The sequence below is a fragment of the Chiroxiphia lanceolata genome, chromosome 15 (assembly GCF_009829145.1).
Source record: "Chiroxiphia lanceolata isolate bChiLan1 chromosome 15, bChiLan1.pri, whole genome shotgun sequence".
NCBI lineage: Eukaryota > Metazoa > Chordata > Aves > Passeriformes > Pipridae > Chiroxiphia > Chiroxiphia lanceolata.
In genome coordinates this window covers 12,050,317-12,067,656 of record NC_045651.1, presented here as the reverse complement: position 1 = coordinate 12,067,656, position 17,340 = coordinate 12,050,317, and the positions used below count along the sequence as shown (strand labels likewise).

General features: G+C 41.0%; 1 protein-coding gene across 1 annotated transcript in view; it reads left to right on the top strand.

Moving 5' to 3' along the window:
- The first annotated feature begins 7,229 nt into the window (after window positions 1–7,229).
- Window positions 7,230–17,340, top strand: part of ITK (IL2 inducible T cell kinase) — a 28,465-nt gene continuing 18,354 nt past the window's right edge. Inside the window, exon 1 of the mRNA XM_032703062.1 lies at window positions 7,230–7,467. Within this exon, the coding sequence (XP_032558953.1) occupies window positions 7,297–7,467 (171 nt within the window). The 5' untranslated portion in view covers window positions 7,230–7,296. The remainder of the gene's footprint in view (window positions 7,468–17,340) is intronic.

Below are 17,340 nucleotides of genomic sequence, written 5' to 3'. Positions count from 1 at the left end.
GCAGGAGGAAAGGAGGAGGTTGGGGAGATAGGGAGGGGAACAGTTCTCCTCATTTCTGTGGCAGCAAGCTCTTAAATCATCTTGTTACATCATACTCTGAAAGACAGGCAAGGAATAAAAAGCATCACCTCCAGACATGCCTGAGATAACCCATGTAGAAGGAGGTGCTAATACACCTTTGGTTTTATTGGACTTTCCAGACTTTGATTTCACATTCTTTTAACAGGAGCTGAGTTTGATTCTCTAGTACCTTGCTGTCAGTGAACTGTGCAGTAAGGATGTAAAACACCCTGATTTCAAAGAGGAGAAGACAGTGAGGGCCAAGCACTTGTTTTTTACATGATCTCGGTGATCTTCTTGACTCATTTTCTCAGTCTGTATGATAGTGGCCAAGACAGAGGGGATATAACGTCGACTAAAGTTTTTGTCTCATTCTTGGTAGCATGGCTGGTTCTCAGAAGACCCATGGATGACCCTTTCCAGCCTATGGGAAGCTGTGAACATTTCTCCTTCCAGTGGTTCTAAATGAGAAATTAAGAGTGACAGTGAGTGTTATGAGGAGCACTCTCCAATTTGCTTTCTGCTACATTTCAGCTCTTTTCCGAAATAAGGATGCTGTCCAGTACAAACCTACCACTGATAATGCATCACAATTCCTACAGCATCTCCAAATTGTGGGACTGAATCTGGACACCCCTTCAGCAGATGGTGAATCAGTACAATGATATTCTTCATCTCAAAGACACAACATCTTAATTTACTGCTTAAGTTTATGTTCGTTTTCTTCATAACTAATTTTAGGCAAATTGGCATGTTTCAGTATCAGACACTCCAGTTCTATTAATTCAGCAGCAGTGTGTACAGTGTGTACCATTGCAGTATGCTGTTATTTTAGCAGAATTTTAATCCAAACATTGTGGAAGCACAGTAAATATAAACCCCATTTTCAAGCATTTTTTTAGAAGAGCGCTGCTCTCTTCTGTGGTACAACATATTTCTTCCATTTTTGACTGCTACTTCACTCTGAATAATAAATAAATGTGTGTGTGCTTTTCTCATGTTGTCTGAAAAAGTAAACCCAAAATGAAACTCACTTCCAGTCTCTTGTTGGGTTTAGGTGAGTGTTACATCTTACATCTGCTTAAGCAACGAGCTCAGGAATTCCTTTTTTGGTGATTGTTACAGGCTTTGTTGTAGAATATACCAGGGAGGAGGGGAAGAGAAAAGGAGCCTGTCGGTGGTGAAGGGGACTTAAACAAGCTTTATGTCTCCATCTGCTGTGGTTAATTCCCATCTCCCTGTCTCCTGCTGTGGCTGTGGGAATTAATGAATTTGCAGTGTAGTACTGTGCAGCTTTTTCTTCCTGACTCCTCAGACTAAAATATCAACTGCAGCCTGTTGGCACACCTACTAATGTAGGAAAGAAGTTTAATGTTCCTATCATGTAAAAATTGGGCAGTGCATATGGGAGTTGTACATGACAGTTGACCTGTTTCTTACTAAACAGCCTGTTAGCAGATTCAAACAGATTCAAAGCTCAGCACAGAGCTTGAATGGCTATTTAGCAATAAAACAGGTATCTCACTACTGGTTAATAAATTGACACGCTTCAAAATCCCCACACATTTTGATAGAATCATCCAATAGTCTTTTCTGTGCTCATAGTCATAATGTTGTTTCTGAAAGCAGCTCCCCAACCTGATTTTTAATGCTGTGTGTTTTCTTGGTCACATGCCTGCGGTGACAACCTATTCTAACATGTAAGTGAACATGTCTCAAAAAATGCATCTGCATGGCATGAAGAAGTAATCCCTGTCCATCCATCAGCAACCTGGGTAGCAGCAAATATGTCATATTGCCAGAATAAACCCTGGCACTGCCATTTTGCCAGCAGTGTATGTCACGCCTGTGTCTTCAGAGGGAGATAGTAACAGAAAGAAACCATGACAGGCAGGCACTGATAAAAGGAGCTGGAACACATTCCCAGTTTGGGTACAACCCCATGAAACTAGGTTTCCCTTTCTGCATTTTTCCCTAAGAGAACAGCTGAGGACAGAATTAATTGTCCCTTCATCACAGAAGAACCTGTCCTAACCCTGTGCAAGTTCTCCAGTATAAAGCATGTTGTCAATGTTACTGCCAGCATCAGTAAGCCTGGGAGTGATTCACTTCAGGCATTCAAATGATGGATAATTCACTACATCCTCCTAGCAATGCTCAGAACAAGGCATCTGCTTTCCCAGGGGTCCCAGACAGTTCACAGGAGAATCTTGCTCTGGTTCTACAAGAGCAACTCCCTTGGTCACTGGGAGCAGCAGTGTGAGCAGATTCAAAGGTGCAGTTGTGAGACCTAGGGGAAAGCTGGATGCATCTGGCTCAGAAAGACCAGGCTAATTCTTCCCTTTTTCTGCAGCTTTCTGTCTTGTTCTTTGGGTCTACTGGAGACATGTTTATTGGGGTGATAATGAACTGCCAAAGAAGCAAGACAGCTGAGTAACCTAAATAAGAGTTTCTCATGCTCTAAGCTAAGTAGCAAAATGGGTTGAATTATGGAAGTTTAGAAGTGGAGTAATAATCATCATATTGAGCAGCTGGTGTAAAGGAAGAGCTGGTACTCAGGCAGTAAACCTTACCTAAATATTACACATGATAGAAGTATATAGGTCAATTTATGAGAGTGAAGAGAGAGTTGCAGCCTTGAGGACTGTTTTTTTTTTTTATACAAAAACAAAAATAATCTATATTTAACTTTATACATTTCTCTGCTGCCTTCAGGACATAAGCATTGGTATCAGAGCAGGATGTGCGGGTGGGGAGATTTTTGCAGTCGGCAGTAATCAAAGTGTGAACTGCATAATCTGGGTAAATCCCCTACGAAAAAATCCAATCCCTAAAATAACATTTTTTAAAGCAGAAATAGAGCAGTTTGCAGGAGGTAGCAAGGAATGAACAAAGGTGATTAAAAGAAAAAAAAGGAGTCCACTGAGGCCATAGTTGATAAGAATAACTTTATCTGTAACCTCAACTTACCCAGCACAGAGGAGTATTTAGAGCACACAGCAGCTCAAACTTAAATCTGAATCATTTAAAGTATTTCAGATTTTCCTGAATATGGATGAAAAAGTGTCAAAGGATACATGGTAACAGGCTTTATAAAAGCACTTAAGCAGAGAATATGTAGGATACCTAAAAATTCATTATCCCTTAAAGGATAGTCTTACAGTGGTTCTAAGATATTTAGGACAGTTATATTTAAGTATTTTCTATTAAGGATACAGAATTTCTGTACCATGCAATATATACTGGTGCCAGAAGTCTTGAAAGGAGCGTGCTCATACATTTGGTGTAAAACTGTACCATAATACAGTGTCAGCTTCCAGAAATGAGACACTTGTGTTAATGGGATATTCCAGCTCTCCTGAGGAGCCCTTTGAGGAAGACTCTGTACTTCATGTGTAAGAGCTCTGCAGGTATCCTCACATATTCCAGCTCTGCAGCCCACTTGGTCCTAGACAAGTGGTGTATTTCTACTTAAATAAATATAGACATATATACCTACATCCTACTCTACTGTAGAAAGGTCCTGGGCCCCTTAAATGTCTGAGGATTTCTTTAAAAGGGTTATAAACTGTTAGTCACCCAGATGGATAATGAAAAATGATTTTTGTCTACAGTTCATGTTTTGAAAGAAACAATTTATTTAAAACAATTTTATTTAAAAATTAGTCAGGAAACCATGATCTTTGAAATTAAATTCAAATATACATAATCAGGTTACTCTCTCCTAAATGTGTAATTAAATACGAATACAATTCTTAGACCATATGATTTTAGTTTATACATGTCAACCTGGCTATACATTCTTTAAACTTAGCATTCATATTCTGGTTTTGGCTTGTAACACTCAACTATTTCTGTGTTTGCTACATGTGGGATTTAAAGTGAAAAAAGAAAAATGAAGGAGTAGATCCGTAGCAAGACTGGATACAAAAATATGTCAGCCCCTACCTTCCTCCCCAGCTCAACACCGAAGAGTTATCAGCTCATAGAGATATTGCAAAACAGAGCTAGTTAGCAGCTCCCACTGAAACCAGCTCCCATGTTTATATCAATGGCACCCAAATCTGGCTGTGTTGACTTGTTTCCTTCCTCCTGATCATTCTTATTTTTTTCCCTGCTTAATATCTTAGCTGGCCCACCATCAGTTTGAGCTCAACATGGAAAACTCAGAGTGGCCGATCTAGCCTGCTAAATCCTGCCGGTTCTAACACAGCCACGACATTCTCTATCGCTCCGGGCCAAAATCTGGGATTATTTTCTTACATCTGCATGTGTTGTATCAAATCTGTATTCTCAGTTGCTCCTTGTTTCTCTCTCTTTTACCTTGCCCCTGGCAGCACCTTCCCGTCAGACCTCCTGTGGTGCATCGCACCCTGTTTACGCCAAATGAGGCGCAGTTGCCAAGCCCCTTATCTGCGTATTTGATCAAATCGTTCCCCTCTTCATGCCCCTCTGAGAACTCAGCTCTTATCTCGTGAAGAAATCAAGCTGCCAGTCACTATGTTCAAAGAATTTCTTAGCTCTCCCCCCACTACTCACCACCCTTGCTGAACCTCTTCTCCCCCCGCATCCTCCCATCTCCAGCAGCCTCGCTCCCCTCAGAGCGCTGGTGTCTCACCTCTCTGCTGTCCTGTACCCCTCGCTTTTTCTGCAGAGCTGCAATGTCATACCCCTGTATTTCTATTTATACTCAATTTTCTGATAAAACAGCATGTGCATCTCTGCCAGCAGACTGCAACTCCCCTTGGCCAAGCTACAAAGAATTTTCATGAAGTTCTTAACACACTACAGTAAGTGTAAAGAAGAGACTAGAAAAAATAACATAGTCCTAAATAAGTGTTATTAGCTAAAAATGCAATGCCATTACAAACTGTCATTATAAATGCTTCTGTATTGACACAAATCAAGTAAAATGTTTGTTGATCAAGATCAACAGCCTTTTTGGGGGAAAATTCATTGTTGCACAGTGAATCCATACAGTTTGTCTCTGTGCATGTTTTGATTTATTAATTACAAGAAAGGATCTCTGAGCATAATTTAAATCAGCAAATTCCCAAGCATAAGGAAAGTTATGTGCATGCAAAAGTGGTCCTATATTTTGGAGGTTCAAGGTCTGGAACTTATCCAGCTACTGCTGACACAGGGCTAAATTTTGAAAACTCTCATCAAACTCTCCATTTTTCGTACATGTGTACTGCATGAGGCAAATGGGTTTGTAGAAGAATTGGGGAATTTGGCCTGGGCATTGATCCTAGCCTAAAAATAGGTATGAAATTCCCCTTGACACCAGTGATGGTTTTTCAGGAGATCACAGACTTGTGTCATCTCACCACAAGAGTTCCTTGGTACTCAGTCACTCTGCCGAGAAACAAAGCCTCACTTTAACAGAATTCTGCATGACAAATGTTTCAGTATACACTGCATCTCGTCTTCAGCAAGACTACCAAGACCATCTATATTTATATAGGCATCAGCTGCACAACAGCTTCTGTTTGTCCTTGTTTCTGTCCCATGGTACTGCATTGTCTTAAGCAAATTCTCTTACAAATCTGTACATCAAGTGCTATATTTAAATTGTATTTTTATGGAAAATGGAGTTTCCTAGTTAACATTGAACAAAATTGGCAGGGAAAGTTTGATGATCCCTGGAACATACTGCCTAAATAATATATCATGAAACAGAAAGGAAGGGATTTGCCACTTCTTTTTTTTTTGAGGAATAAACAATATATTCTATTGAGAATATGGTTTCCAAGTCTGTTTATGAACTGCACTATAAAATCCAAGTCTTCATGTTTTTTTTGCAATTCTGATATTTGTTCAGAATTTTTTTCCTCATAAGCTCTATTTAAAATAATGAAATATTTTCTTTTGAACTTGCAAACAGCTACAAAAAGCAGCAATAGGGAGTTGCCTCCTTATATTCTAGTACTACATTAAAATAGAGCCAAAACTCAGCACTGGTAAATGATTTACACTGGAAAAATTTTCAGAAATACCAAATTAAAAATTAATAAAAATACTTACCTTGCAGTTTCCTCACATTCCACCAAACTCCAAGCTTCAATACCGTCAGCAACGCAATTATACATCAATAATAAAAAAATACACAAAATACTAAGAATGAAAGAGAAGAGAAAAATGGATTGCATTTGCTTTAAAATAGAACAGTGCTGTTGTACTGACTGCATTAGATGCATACTAATTTTATTATAATTTTATATTTAGCCTGGTGAAAACTGCTCTGAGTGGTGCCCTGGAGGCCTGAGGAAACTAGTTGGATTTGGTTGGATGTTTGAGCTCACTTCACTGCTGATGACATTGCTCTTGATACCATCCACAGAGGGCACGTTGTGCCTCTCCCTCCTGCAGCATCCAGCCACAGCCTCATCAGACTGCACCTGAAGCAGTCAGTAATCAGTAAAGAGTAATCAATGATAATTAATCAATTATTGGTTATTATACCTGTTTGTCTTCAGTTTAAATATCTATTATATATTTAACATTCCTTATAAAATTATTCCTTATGCAAGTTACTGCTTATACAAGCATATTCTATGATTCTATGATTCTGAGTATGTCCTTGGATATAATTTCTTTGCTTGCATAGTAGGAACTTTCATGTTATCATAGAATCATAGAAATATTAAGGTTGGAAAGCACCTCCAAGATCATTGAGTCCAACCTTTGACCAAACACCAGCTTGTCAGCTAAATCATTATATGGGGAACTACCTCAAAATCCACTGTATGAAATCTCTGTGGCTCACAGGCAACTGTTAAATACTGCAAATGGGAAGGTATCATTCCTTCACAAAATAAATATGGATGCAGGACCTACTTCTAAGAGGACAGTGAGGACACTCATCCCATACATATGTGTTTGGTGTGTGCATTTATAACTGTATTTACTAGATAAGCAAGTAGGAGACAGATGCTTAATCATGCCACACCCCTTTAATTAATCCTTAATCATTGATTCACACCTTCTGAATGTCCATCAAGTGTTATTTTTTCCACAACATTTACCCTAGGGTACATCTCAACTGTGCTGCTCATTTTATGACTTCACAGAGGATGTGGTTATGGTCTGGCAGAAAGGAAGCTTTGCTGTAGATGGGAAGATAAAGCTCAAAGCACCTACGCTGCCTTTTGAACAACTTTTTTTTTTTTTTTTTAATTAACTGTCTTCCTTCTTGTGTTTCTTTCTTAGACGGGCACAGAGGGTAGAATTCTCATGTCCTGGGAGACAAACATTCTTGGCTCAGCCATGAATAACTGTGTGCTCCTGGAGGAACTGCTGATCAAAAAATCCCAGCAGAAGAGAAGGACTTCACCCTCCAACTTCAAAGTGCGCTTCTTTGTCTTAACCAAATCCAAGCTGGCTTACTACGAACAGCGCCACGGGGTATGTCCCTCATTTTGTCTCTCAGAGTAATGGAGGGAAGGATGAAATTTGTTAAAGGAAGGGAAGGGTGCTAATGGGGAGAAGGATGATCCTTTCTTAGATTTGATTAACTTTCCTGGTCCTTGCTACAGCATCATTCAGTGAAAATTGCAAAGTGATCAAATGGGTCATTTAGAGCTTCTGATCAGTCAGTATTTGGTGGGTGTGGAGGAGTAAAACTACTTTGCTGGTTTATAGAAAAGATTTAGTTTTGTTTTAGGAATTTATATGGGCTGTTATTACCAATGTTTCTGAGAGCTGCATTAGCCTGTGCCTGGCAGTTCTCATGGGAACAGGGATGACCTGGAGAGGCGTAATGAGAAGGTCACAAGTGTGCCCTGATTGCATCTGTGAAAAAAGTCATCCACAGATCTTCAGTCTCATTATTTTCTTCAGGGCATCAGACTAATGGCTGGTAGGAGGCAAAAGTCTCGCATTTTAAAACAAATTCAGCTGCCACGTGTAACATGTCTAGTCTTTGGAGTTAGCTTTGGAAAGGCTGTGATGATGAGATCCATGCTCAGAGTTTGTTTCCTCAAGTTTGCATTTCCCTGATTTGCTAAATACAAAGAAAATTAGAAGTCAGTCTGTGCACCCCATTGTGCTAAGTGTTCTGGTTAAGTGGGAATTATTTCCTTCTTCTATTTAGCTGGATGTTTACTGAGCCTTGTTACGACTGTAAATAATATTGCTTGTTTTCCAACAGTCACTGAACATGCTGTTAATCCACTCTGTTTAGGAACTGTTACTGTAGGGCAGAGCAGAACTGGGGACTGTTCTGCCTTGGATCCAGCACTGGCAACATCAAACCATCTAATCTTGCTCAGTTGCAGAAAATTAAGTAAAAACAGAACTCAACAAAAAACTATGATGTGCCCTCGTATTTTATCAGAACCTAGTTGGGGTTGGACACCAGCTTTAAAGGTTAACAGCCATTTTTACCTGCACACTATTTCTCTCAAATAAGCCCAGTGAAATGTTTTTCTTGCTTTTATTTTATAGTCTGTGTTTCTCTTACCTCCATTTAATATAGGACACTATTCATTGCTGCATACTGTGACTATATATGGTTTGAGATTATCTTTGTCCACTCTCCAAACTATTTTTCAAATGCCATTTTTTTTTAAGATTTAAAATTCCATTATAAATATTCCACTTAATTATTCTGGGTTGAATTCTGAAAAGCATCTAGGTGATTCTGCTGTCGGTATTTAGAGAAATCTTCACAACTGGTTTTCTTTGGCGCTTTCTGATTCTTGGTGGACTTGAGATGAATTCACCATACACTCTGCCTAGATACTTTTGTGGAATCACAGTAGGTGTCTGTCAGCATCTTTAGGCACTGAAATAGTTTGGAAAATCTGACTTGGTGGGGCACAGATTTCACACACTATATGAGTGTCTCTGGAAATTCTCCCTCCTAGTCTTTCGAAAGGTCAGCTAGGTGAGATGAGGGTTCGGTGTATTATCCACTTTATGTTATATATTATGTATTTTAAACATGCACATATTATACATGTGTGGACATGTGTATGTAAACACACATGTAACTTTAGAACCTCATGCACATTTGAGGGATGGTGGGTCTATTTGTAATCACAGGGCTGATTTTGCATTAAATGCTGATTTTTTTCTGACACAAACTGTCAAAATCAGTTTGTTACATGAATAGAACTTCACATGAAATAGGGAGAAAAGAATTTGTCCTATGAAATAGTCCCAGAACTGATCCTTAGCCTGTTCAGTAGTCTTCCCTAAAATTAGACCATCCCAATGAGACCCCTGCGTGGTCAGGTCATTGCTGTTCTGGAGAGGAAAGCTTAGGGCAGCCTGTGCAAGCACCATCTTATTTTGTGCTGAGAACGGTGTGAACCCACAGCACTTGAGGTCACTGCTAGTGCCAGGAAGACTCAGATCAGCCCTGTCCAGCACGTGGGCTGTGCCCATCCCCAGGAGTGTACCAGGGCCAGGGGCCACATGCAGGTGTTCAAATCAATGATCTGTAGTGCTCGTTTTCAGGTGCAGGCCCTGGCACAGGTTTGGCTCTGCTCCATGGGGACTCTCTCAGATGATTTATGGGGCTGGCAGGGATCAGCACAGGCTGTCACCATTGCCATCAGGCAGCTTGTACATGGTCCTCTGCTCTGGAGGTTTATGAAGAGCAGTAGGGACATCACTGTTCTCTGTCAGCAAACTGTCAGCTGCAGTGATGGAGAGGAACCTCAAGCATGTGGACTGATGAGGCCAGCAGGTGTTTGGGCTTTTAATGTATGTATTTTTAATGTATGTATTTTCAAGGCAAATCTCTGTGGATGTTTGCTCTGAGAGTTCTCAATGAGTTTCTTTAAGAATCCCTTACCAACCTGTCCAGTGGATTACTGTACTCAAAGTTCAATACCGTACAGTACCCACCTCTCCAATCCCTGATCAAAAGGTCAGGTAAAACAACTACTGAACTGCTTAACAGTTTGAGAAGTCCCATTGATTTCAGTTGGGTGACCTAAAGTACAGCATATGCTTATGCATTAAGCCCAGGTTTACATGTTCTGCCTATATTTAACAGGGTTTAGCAACCAGTCCCTTTCTCTGCATTTTGAAACTGTGGGTATAAAAAGACATTTAAGAGTTTATTGTAGCAGTCCAAAACAAGGAAGTAAATAGGCCAAAAGGGTAGAGGGATAATTCTGCAAATGATACCAAAAGCTGTAAAGACTACTGACGTCATAAAGGCAAATTTTTGCAATAACTGTAATGGCATTTTTGTTGTAATTTTCATCTTTCTGCTGTAGCTGACAGAGAGCACTGTTCTCCTCAGGGGCCAAGCACACAGTCACCCTTAATGTTAATGAAAGATATTTACATGTCTCATTAGGAGAATGAGCCCCCAATAACTGACAACAATAAGAAGCTGTGTTTTCTGGAATTCATTATGCACTGCACAATGCAGGGCTGTCTTAACATAAAGCATAGCCCTGATAACAGGCACATGTATTCAGCCCCCGCCTCTACTAAAATTCATCAGAACTGTCTCTATTATAGCATGCAAATCAATTCCAAAGGCAAAAATTATTTGTTTCCAGGGCCTGGTTTTATAGCTACTGTTCATATGAGTAAACCAGCACATGGGACTAATAATTTTAGCTATTCCAATGAGTTTGATCCTCACTAGAATAATGGATAATGCAGACACTGTGACACTCTCGAGGTCCTGGTACACTTGCCATACTGCAAAAGAAGCAGAGAAGTCAATCCCTTTGGAGAGTTGTCTAGGACAGAAATCCAGTGTCCTTACATAGACTTAGCAAAAGCACTCTAAGCTGCTGAGTTCCCTGTATCCCATTCACCCAACAGCCTGTGGTGTTTGGTAAACTCTTCAGGATAGCAGACAGGAGAGTGAAGAGAGGTAGTTTAGTATTTCAGACGCTAAGTAGAGGTTCTTCCATAGTGTTCAGCGGGTCACATGGGACAGTCAGCAACCAGCATCTCTCCCTGTGTTTCAAGCTGGCTTCTGAAGTCTAAAAGTGGCACAGATGTCTGAGGCTGATGCCACACTCAGTGAATAGGCCACTGTCTGCTGGGCTGGTACCACACCAGTGCTCTGCCATTACACAGAGCTGCTCATCTTGGCACGGCTCAGACCTGCAGAGTGCTTGGGTCTGTCTGCATCAACTATGGAGAAGTGCTCCATGTCCCTACACCACAGTTTTTCCTCTTCAAAAATGGGCATCTTGCCGCATACAGGCATTCTGAGGAGTATTTCAGGGCTGGGAAAATTTCACCTAACACCTGGGAAAGTCAGGAACATAAATATTTTTAACTTTTATATCTTCATGCACTTGTGGATGCAACTTTTAAAGGCAGCAATGAAAGGTACCCACAGAAAAGGCCAAGTTCTCTTTTCATTTATGTCAGCACTATTCTTCCTACAGTGGTCAGATGCTCAGGAGGTCACATAGCATGAGTCAGCCTTGTCCTGGGCTCTTTCATTCACATCTTTGATACTCAGATATAAAGATGTCACTTCAGTGTGCCTTGAAATTTGCTCTCTCTTTTTCCAGGAGAACAAACGAATAAACTTGGCTGGTAAGCCTTTTATCAGCATCCCAAAAATTCCTCTGTTGCATTATCTACACCTTTGGTTGCTTGCAGCAGTCCAGCCACCCACGGGAAGAAAAGCTGTGTGTTATTCCTTGGTCCAACTGTCCCTTTTACTTTGATTATTCTACACAGAATCCAATCTGTCCATCCTGCCCTGGAAAGGTTTTTTTCCTTAAAACTCTAATGTAAACAGACTAAAACTTTTCTTCTGAAGCTTTCCATTCTGGTCTTCTTGTTAGAGTGACCATTCATACCATTTCTCACTGCTTTGTGTATTCGGAATACCTGAGCAGTCACGAAGCTACAATCCTCATCTAAAGTGAATTTAATTATGGTTTAAAAGACTACCTTCCAAATAAATACATCTGACTAGATACATCATTCTTCATAATTTGTCATGTGTTTATTAACTAGTACTGTTTGATTGCCAGATTTTGCAATGCCATTTGTCTTCTGATGCATATCTCCAACTAATTTATTAACAACAGACATATCATGCACAAAGAAGTCAGGCTTGGTATCTGCCTGCAATGAATTTTTATGTAATGTAGTCAATACAACTCTAAATAAGATGGAGACAAGGTACAAACCTGTGCCTAATGAATCCTAACAGAATCCTCTAGTAAATATCTGTAAATTTAAAATTAATTTTTTAATAACCCAAATGGTACTATTGGTGCTAAGAGAGGATAAAGTTGATATTGTTTATCACAACCAGCCTCATTTCTATTGTGAAATCACAGAATCTTGGTAATACTGGTTGAAGAGCACTTCTTAAATTAATTTAGTTGGATTTCTTGCTCCGGGCCAGGATGAGATCAACACTCAGAGCAGGACTGTCACCAACACCAGAACAAGGTGGCTGTAACGTTGACTGGCCACTGCTTCAAAGCCAAGGACAGAGATTTCACATCTTTTGGCAACCTGTTCCAATGCATCCTATCAAATGCTTTTCTGGATATTTACCATCTGTTGCGGTTCTCGTTCACCGCTGCAGCACGACCCAGGGTGGGGATAATGTCTAGGCAGGATTGCCATAAGCAAAGTGCAGATTGTCTGTCTGGTGTCTATGGCCTTTTTAACTCTACAAATGTGTGGTAAAGTCTGCTAATAAAAACATCTCCTTCTTGCTGGAATAACTAATTTTATCTTTCAGAATATGATTTTAACGGTTTTCTTTTTGTCCAGTTCTGCTCCTACTAGATCTTTGTCTATGTATTTATTGTCCTTTAATTTTTGAAGAATTTTTTTTAAAATTGCTTCTGAGAAATGTTTTCACAGCAAATGTCAGATACTTCCATTTTATTTAAGTTACAAAACTCAAATCTTTCTTCTGTTGGAGAACAACAACCTGTGTTTTCTTTTATATCTTTAGGAAGGAAGAAATTACTTCTAATTTGAATATATGACAATAAATATGCGGTTTCCTAGTAGTTACTTTTTATTAGACTTTTCTATTGTGGTCATTTTTTGCTTCCAGTGCCTTTGACTTCACTTTATATTGCAATTAACATTATAACTTATATTATTGCAATGCCTGCCCGTTGCTTTATACTCTCATCCTTTCTGACTGTTTTTTTAATTTTGACCTTAAAGCTTATACTATTTTTAATTAAAAAGTCCTGTCATATAGTTAATTTAACTTCCTTTCTTTCACTGAATCCCTCATTCACTGCAATCCACTCCTCCCAGTCATTGCTGGAGTCAAGAATAGCTTTGAAGAAACTAATACAGTATTCAGTAGTAGTTCCATGTGCTCTTATGTAACATAAAATACTTATTTCCATCATATTAGAAAGCTCATTTGAAAGCCAAGAATCATAATTTTTCCCCTTCTGTTTCTTGATGATGACACTGATTTTCCTGTCAAACCACCTGTGCTGATAGTAGGGATGTGCACCCTGATAACCATCTCGGATGAGAGCTGAGGCAATGTGAACTGGAAGGAGCTTTGTTCGATCTCAAATGGGAGTTCAGTGAAAATAAGGATGTGTGAAGGCCTGGGATGGGCCAAGAGAGTTTAATTTAAGTACATGAGAGTATAAAAGTGTGACTGTAGACTGTATCAGAGGTCCATAAGCCAAGTGACCTGTCTCCAGGAGTGGTCAGTACCTGCCCTTTAGAGTAAAACTACAAAAATAGGCTCAAATGTTTTCCTGGAAGCTGATAGGAATAATTTGAACTTCTTTAGCCTTTTAAAGCTGAGAGATAGCTCTCTCAGAGACTCTTCAACTTTTCTTTTTTTTAAACCATTTTGAAATCTCCCTGAATTATTCTGAAGACAAGCATTTTTATGGTGGGATTTGCTGGGTTTTTCCCATTTTATGTCACCCGGAGCTCATTGTTTTCAGGTGCTGTCCGAGAACATGTGCTAAGCCAGGAGCAGCCCACGCCAATTCCCAGCAGTGACTGTGTCCCTTTGATCTTCAGAGCTGGAGGGATATTTAAAATAAGTTACTGTGCTCTTAATAGCAACATCATTACATTGTTGCTTTGTTACTTTAGAGGTGCACCCCGCGGGCATTTCATCCACAGCTCTGTGAGCTGGGAACGCGAGAGCCCTCTCTTGTTTTTGCTTCTGTTCACTCAGCCCTAATCAGCTGAGTGAAAAGGATTTCTGTTTTGCTTGGGTTTTTTTCTGTCCTGTTGCTGCCTGTATATCAACAGCGCAGGTGTTTCTGGTCTTAAAAGCAGGGGGGTTACATAGGCACAGCTGACAGTGTAACTTGACTCCGTAGTCTTCGTGAGAGGTGATAACACACATGAAGGAGAAAAAAAAAGTGTGAAGATTCCAGCTTGAATTTACAGCACTAAAGTTCAGTAAATCCACTTTTCTATGCGGAGGTGAAGCCAAAGGGCGGCAAATACCAAGCACCGTGTTTCCAAATTTTAGAAAGGGAGTTGATTTTCATGAAAAAAAAAAATTAGTAAAAAGACACATGTGAAGTTCTACCTTCATTCAATTACTGCCCAAGGGCAGTTGCATTGCCTCTGCCCCCTGAAACTAGTTCATGCCCCGTCCTGAGCCCATTTAGACCTCTCCATCACACCATGGTGCACATGTACCACAGCACAGAAACCAGCAGGATAAAGCTACACGGGACAGTAGAGTGACATGGTTAAGTCATATTATTGTTATTGCTAATTTGTTGTTGCTTTGTGTAGTTACCATGTCATTAGTGAGAGCTGTGGATAGAGACCTAGGGAGCATTCCCTGTGCCAGTATAAACCCTCTGCAGAGGTACTTTAGCCCCCTTAAGGCCAGTGCCTGCACAGATGTTGAAGACACTGCTATTGCAGCACAGCAGTCTCCCATTGCTATAAAAATTCTCCACTGTGCATGCAAGGTTCTTTTGACACTTACAAACCCTTTATTCTAGTGGCACTCAGAAGTCCAATCTTTTGCGCTTTTTTTTTAACCCTGTCTGTTCCTGAGGGATTGAGCACTGGAGGGACTGTTCCTGAGCACTGGAAAAAAAAAAAAATAACCTGATTTGGTTTCACCACCTCACCATTTGCTGCCTCTGTCCAGGCTGCACACTGAGCCCAGCTGGAGCCAAGGGACAGGGAGCAGGTGACACAGGACAAGCAGGTCATGCCAAGGTCTAAGGCAAAGACCTTTCATCTACTTAATTGCCAATTAAGTATTGCTCCTTTTAGTCGACAATAAATGAAAACAGGGAATGAAGTGTGGCTCAGATTCTTTAAAAAAAAAAAAGATGCTACAAAGAGGGTAATTAAATGCTTTTATTGATGGAAAAGTTTTTGAACTTGAGCTTATCAAGGACTGGAATTTCCTACCTTGCTCCACCACATCTATAAAGTAGTTTTCCCCTACCCTCCTACCAAGGGAAAATGTCCAGCTGTAACTGGGGAGCAACGGGCTCATGAATGTGCCTCGTGGTGGGAAAAAGGACTCCATATGCAGTGAGGACACAGTGGGGTTGCAGAGGGGACTGTGCTCCTCTCTGCTGTGAGGTGCCAGGCTGGGCTGGGAGGAGCAGCCGGCATTGCACAGGAAGGGACACGCAGGAGATGGGGATGAGGTACAGGGAGATAGAGATGAATGCAAACACCAGTGGTGCCAGGCAAGGAAAGCCAAACAGAGACATGGACAGCCCTTGGTAGTGACTGCTGACGAGGAGGTTGGGGCCACATAAATCTTGATTTCTTTGTTTTCCCCTCATCAGCAGAAAAGAAACGAGATACAAGTTGTTACACAACTTTGGAACAAAGCCAGCTTTATGAAACATGGCATGCTGCCTTCCTGCCAGAAAATGCTGCCTTGGGTCTCCTCCTGTGCTCCTTGAGATAAGGCTCTGCCCTCCCCTGCCTTAATTCTCCCTGGCATTTGGCCTTCCTCCCTTCCCTCTGCTCCCAGCACTGATGGCTACATTTTTTTTGGCAGGGCCCTTTGATAAACACAGTGGGGTTCAGCAAAACCTTTAATCACCCACCGAGAGCCCTTCAACCTCAACGCTCGGTGAAGCACATTTCATGAATGTCCTTCACAAATAGCAAGAGCAAAGTGTTAGCCTGAAAGCAGCAAATTCCTCAGACTGCACAGCCCCATATCTTACAAGATCTGGTACATTTGTGAAGCCGTGGTCAGGAAGTGGCATTATGTGCCGATCTGTGTCACCTGCAGCGGCCACTGACGGCCCCCTGCCCTCTCACCATGAGCTCCACGTCCCTGCTCCTTCCCCTGCCCAAGACCACGAGCTGGTGAGAAGTTACACATTTTGCTGGAAGGCAAAGCTGCTGTGAATGGTTGGGTAGCAGTGTTGGTGGTTGGTCTTAGCATGTGACAGATGCCAGGCAGCTTATTCCTCAAGCAAACACAGTGAGATGCCTCCTTGTGCTGCAGGGCAGAGCTATGCCAATTTTCCCATGGCCAATTGTCCCAGTGTCTAAGGTAAATAGGGACCATTGGGGTTATCTAGTTTTTGCAGGAAACACAAACTAAAGTATTAATCAGTGAAGGAGCTGCTGGAGCTGTGTGGCAAGAGGGGATGAAGTACCAAAGGTGAAGCCATCAATGAATATGGCTTGTGAACCCTTCAGAGCTGTTAGCTCTCCTTCCTGGAATTGCCATATTGCAAATAATGGACCAAAAGAAATAAAATGAGATGGGCTAATCTGCAGCACATGTGCTTCTCCTCATGGGACAGCAGCCTGCCCTGGATATCTTTCCACACATGGTACGCAGTAAGACCACTGAGGTTTTTCCTGACCAACCATCTACATAATTATACTCTGGGCAGACTGAAAACAACAAATGGAGATCTGTCAGCATGTTTTGTCTCACCCTTTTAGGAATAAGTCTCTGAGGTTTTTCAGAAACCATTTTTAAGAGGCTTTTCCTCTCCCTTCCCTTCCAAGTGGCCCAGTTACTTTTGTTGGATTAAAGTGCAGTCAAGCATTACAAAAGCAGGGATATGTTTAGTTTCCAGCCCAGGTTCTAATTTGTGAGTTGTAATTCCAGTTGTTTGTCCTTCTACAGGACTGTAATTGTTTTTTATCAGCAGAGTCCCATCTGCTGAGGATCTGCTGGGCAATGCCCTGGCTGTGAGATATGCCCTGATATTGTGCTGCAACATGAGATTATGAGGAGCTTCCATTCCTGAATTATGTGATTAAAAGGAACACAGTAGGTGATGAGAGCTGCAGGACAACTACACAAAGCTCCTTGAGAATGCTGGACCCTGTCTTTAATCAGAGTCCAGAAAGGTATCA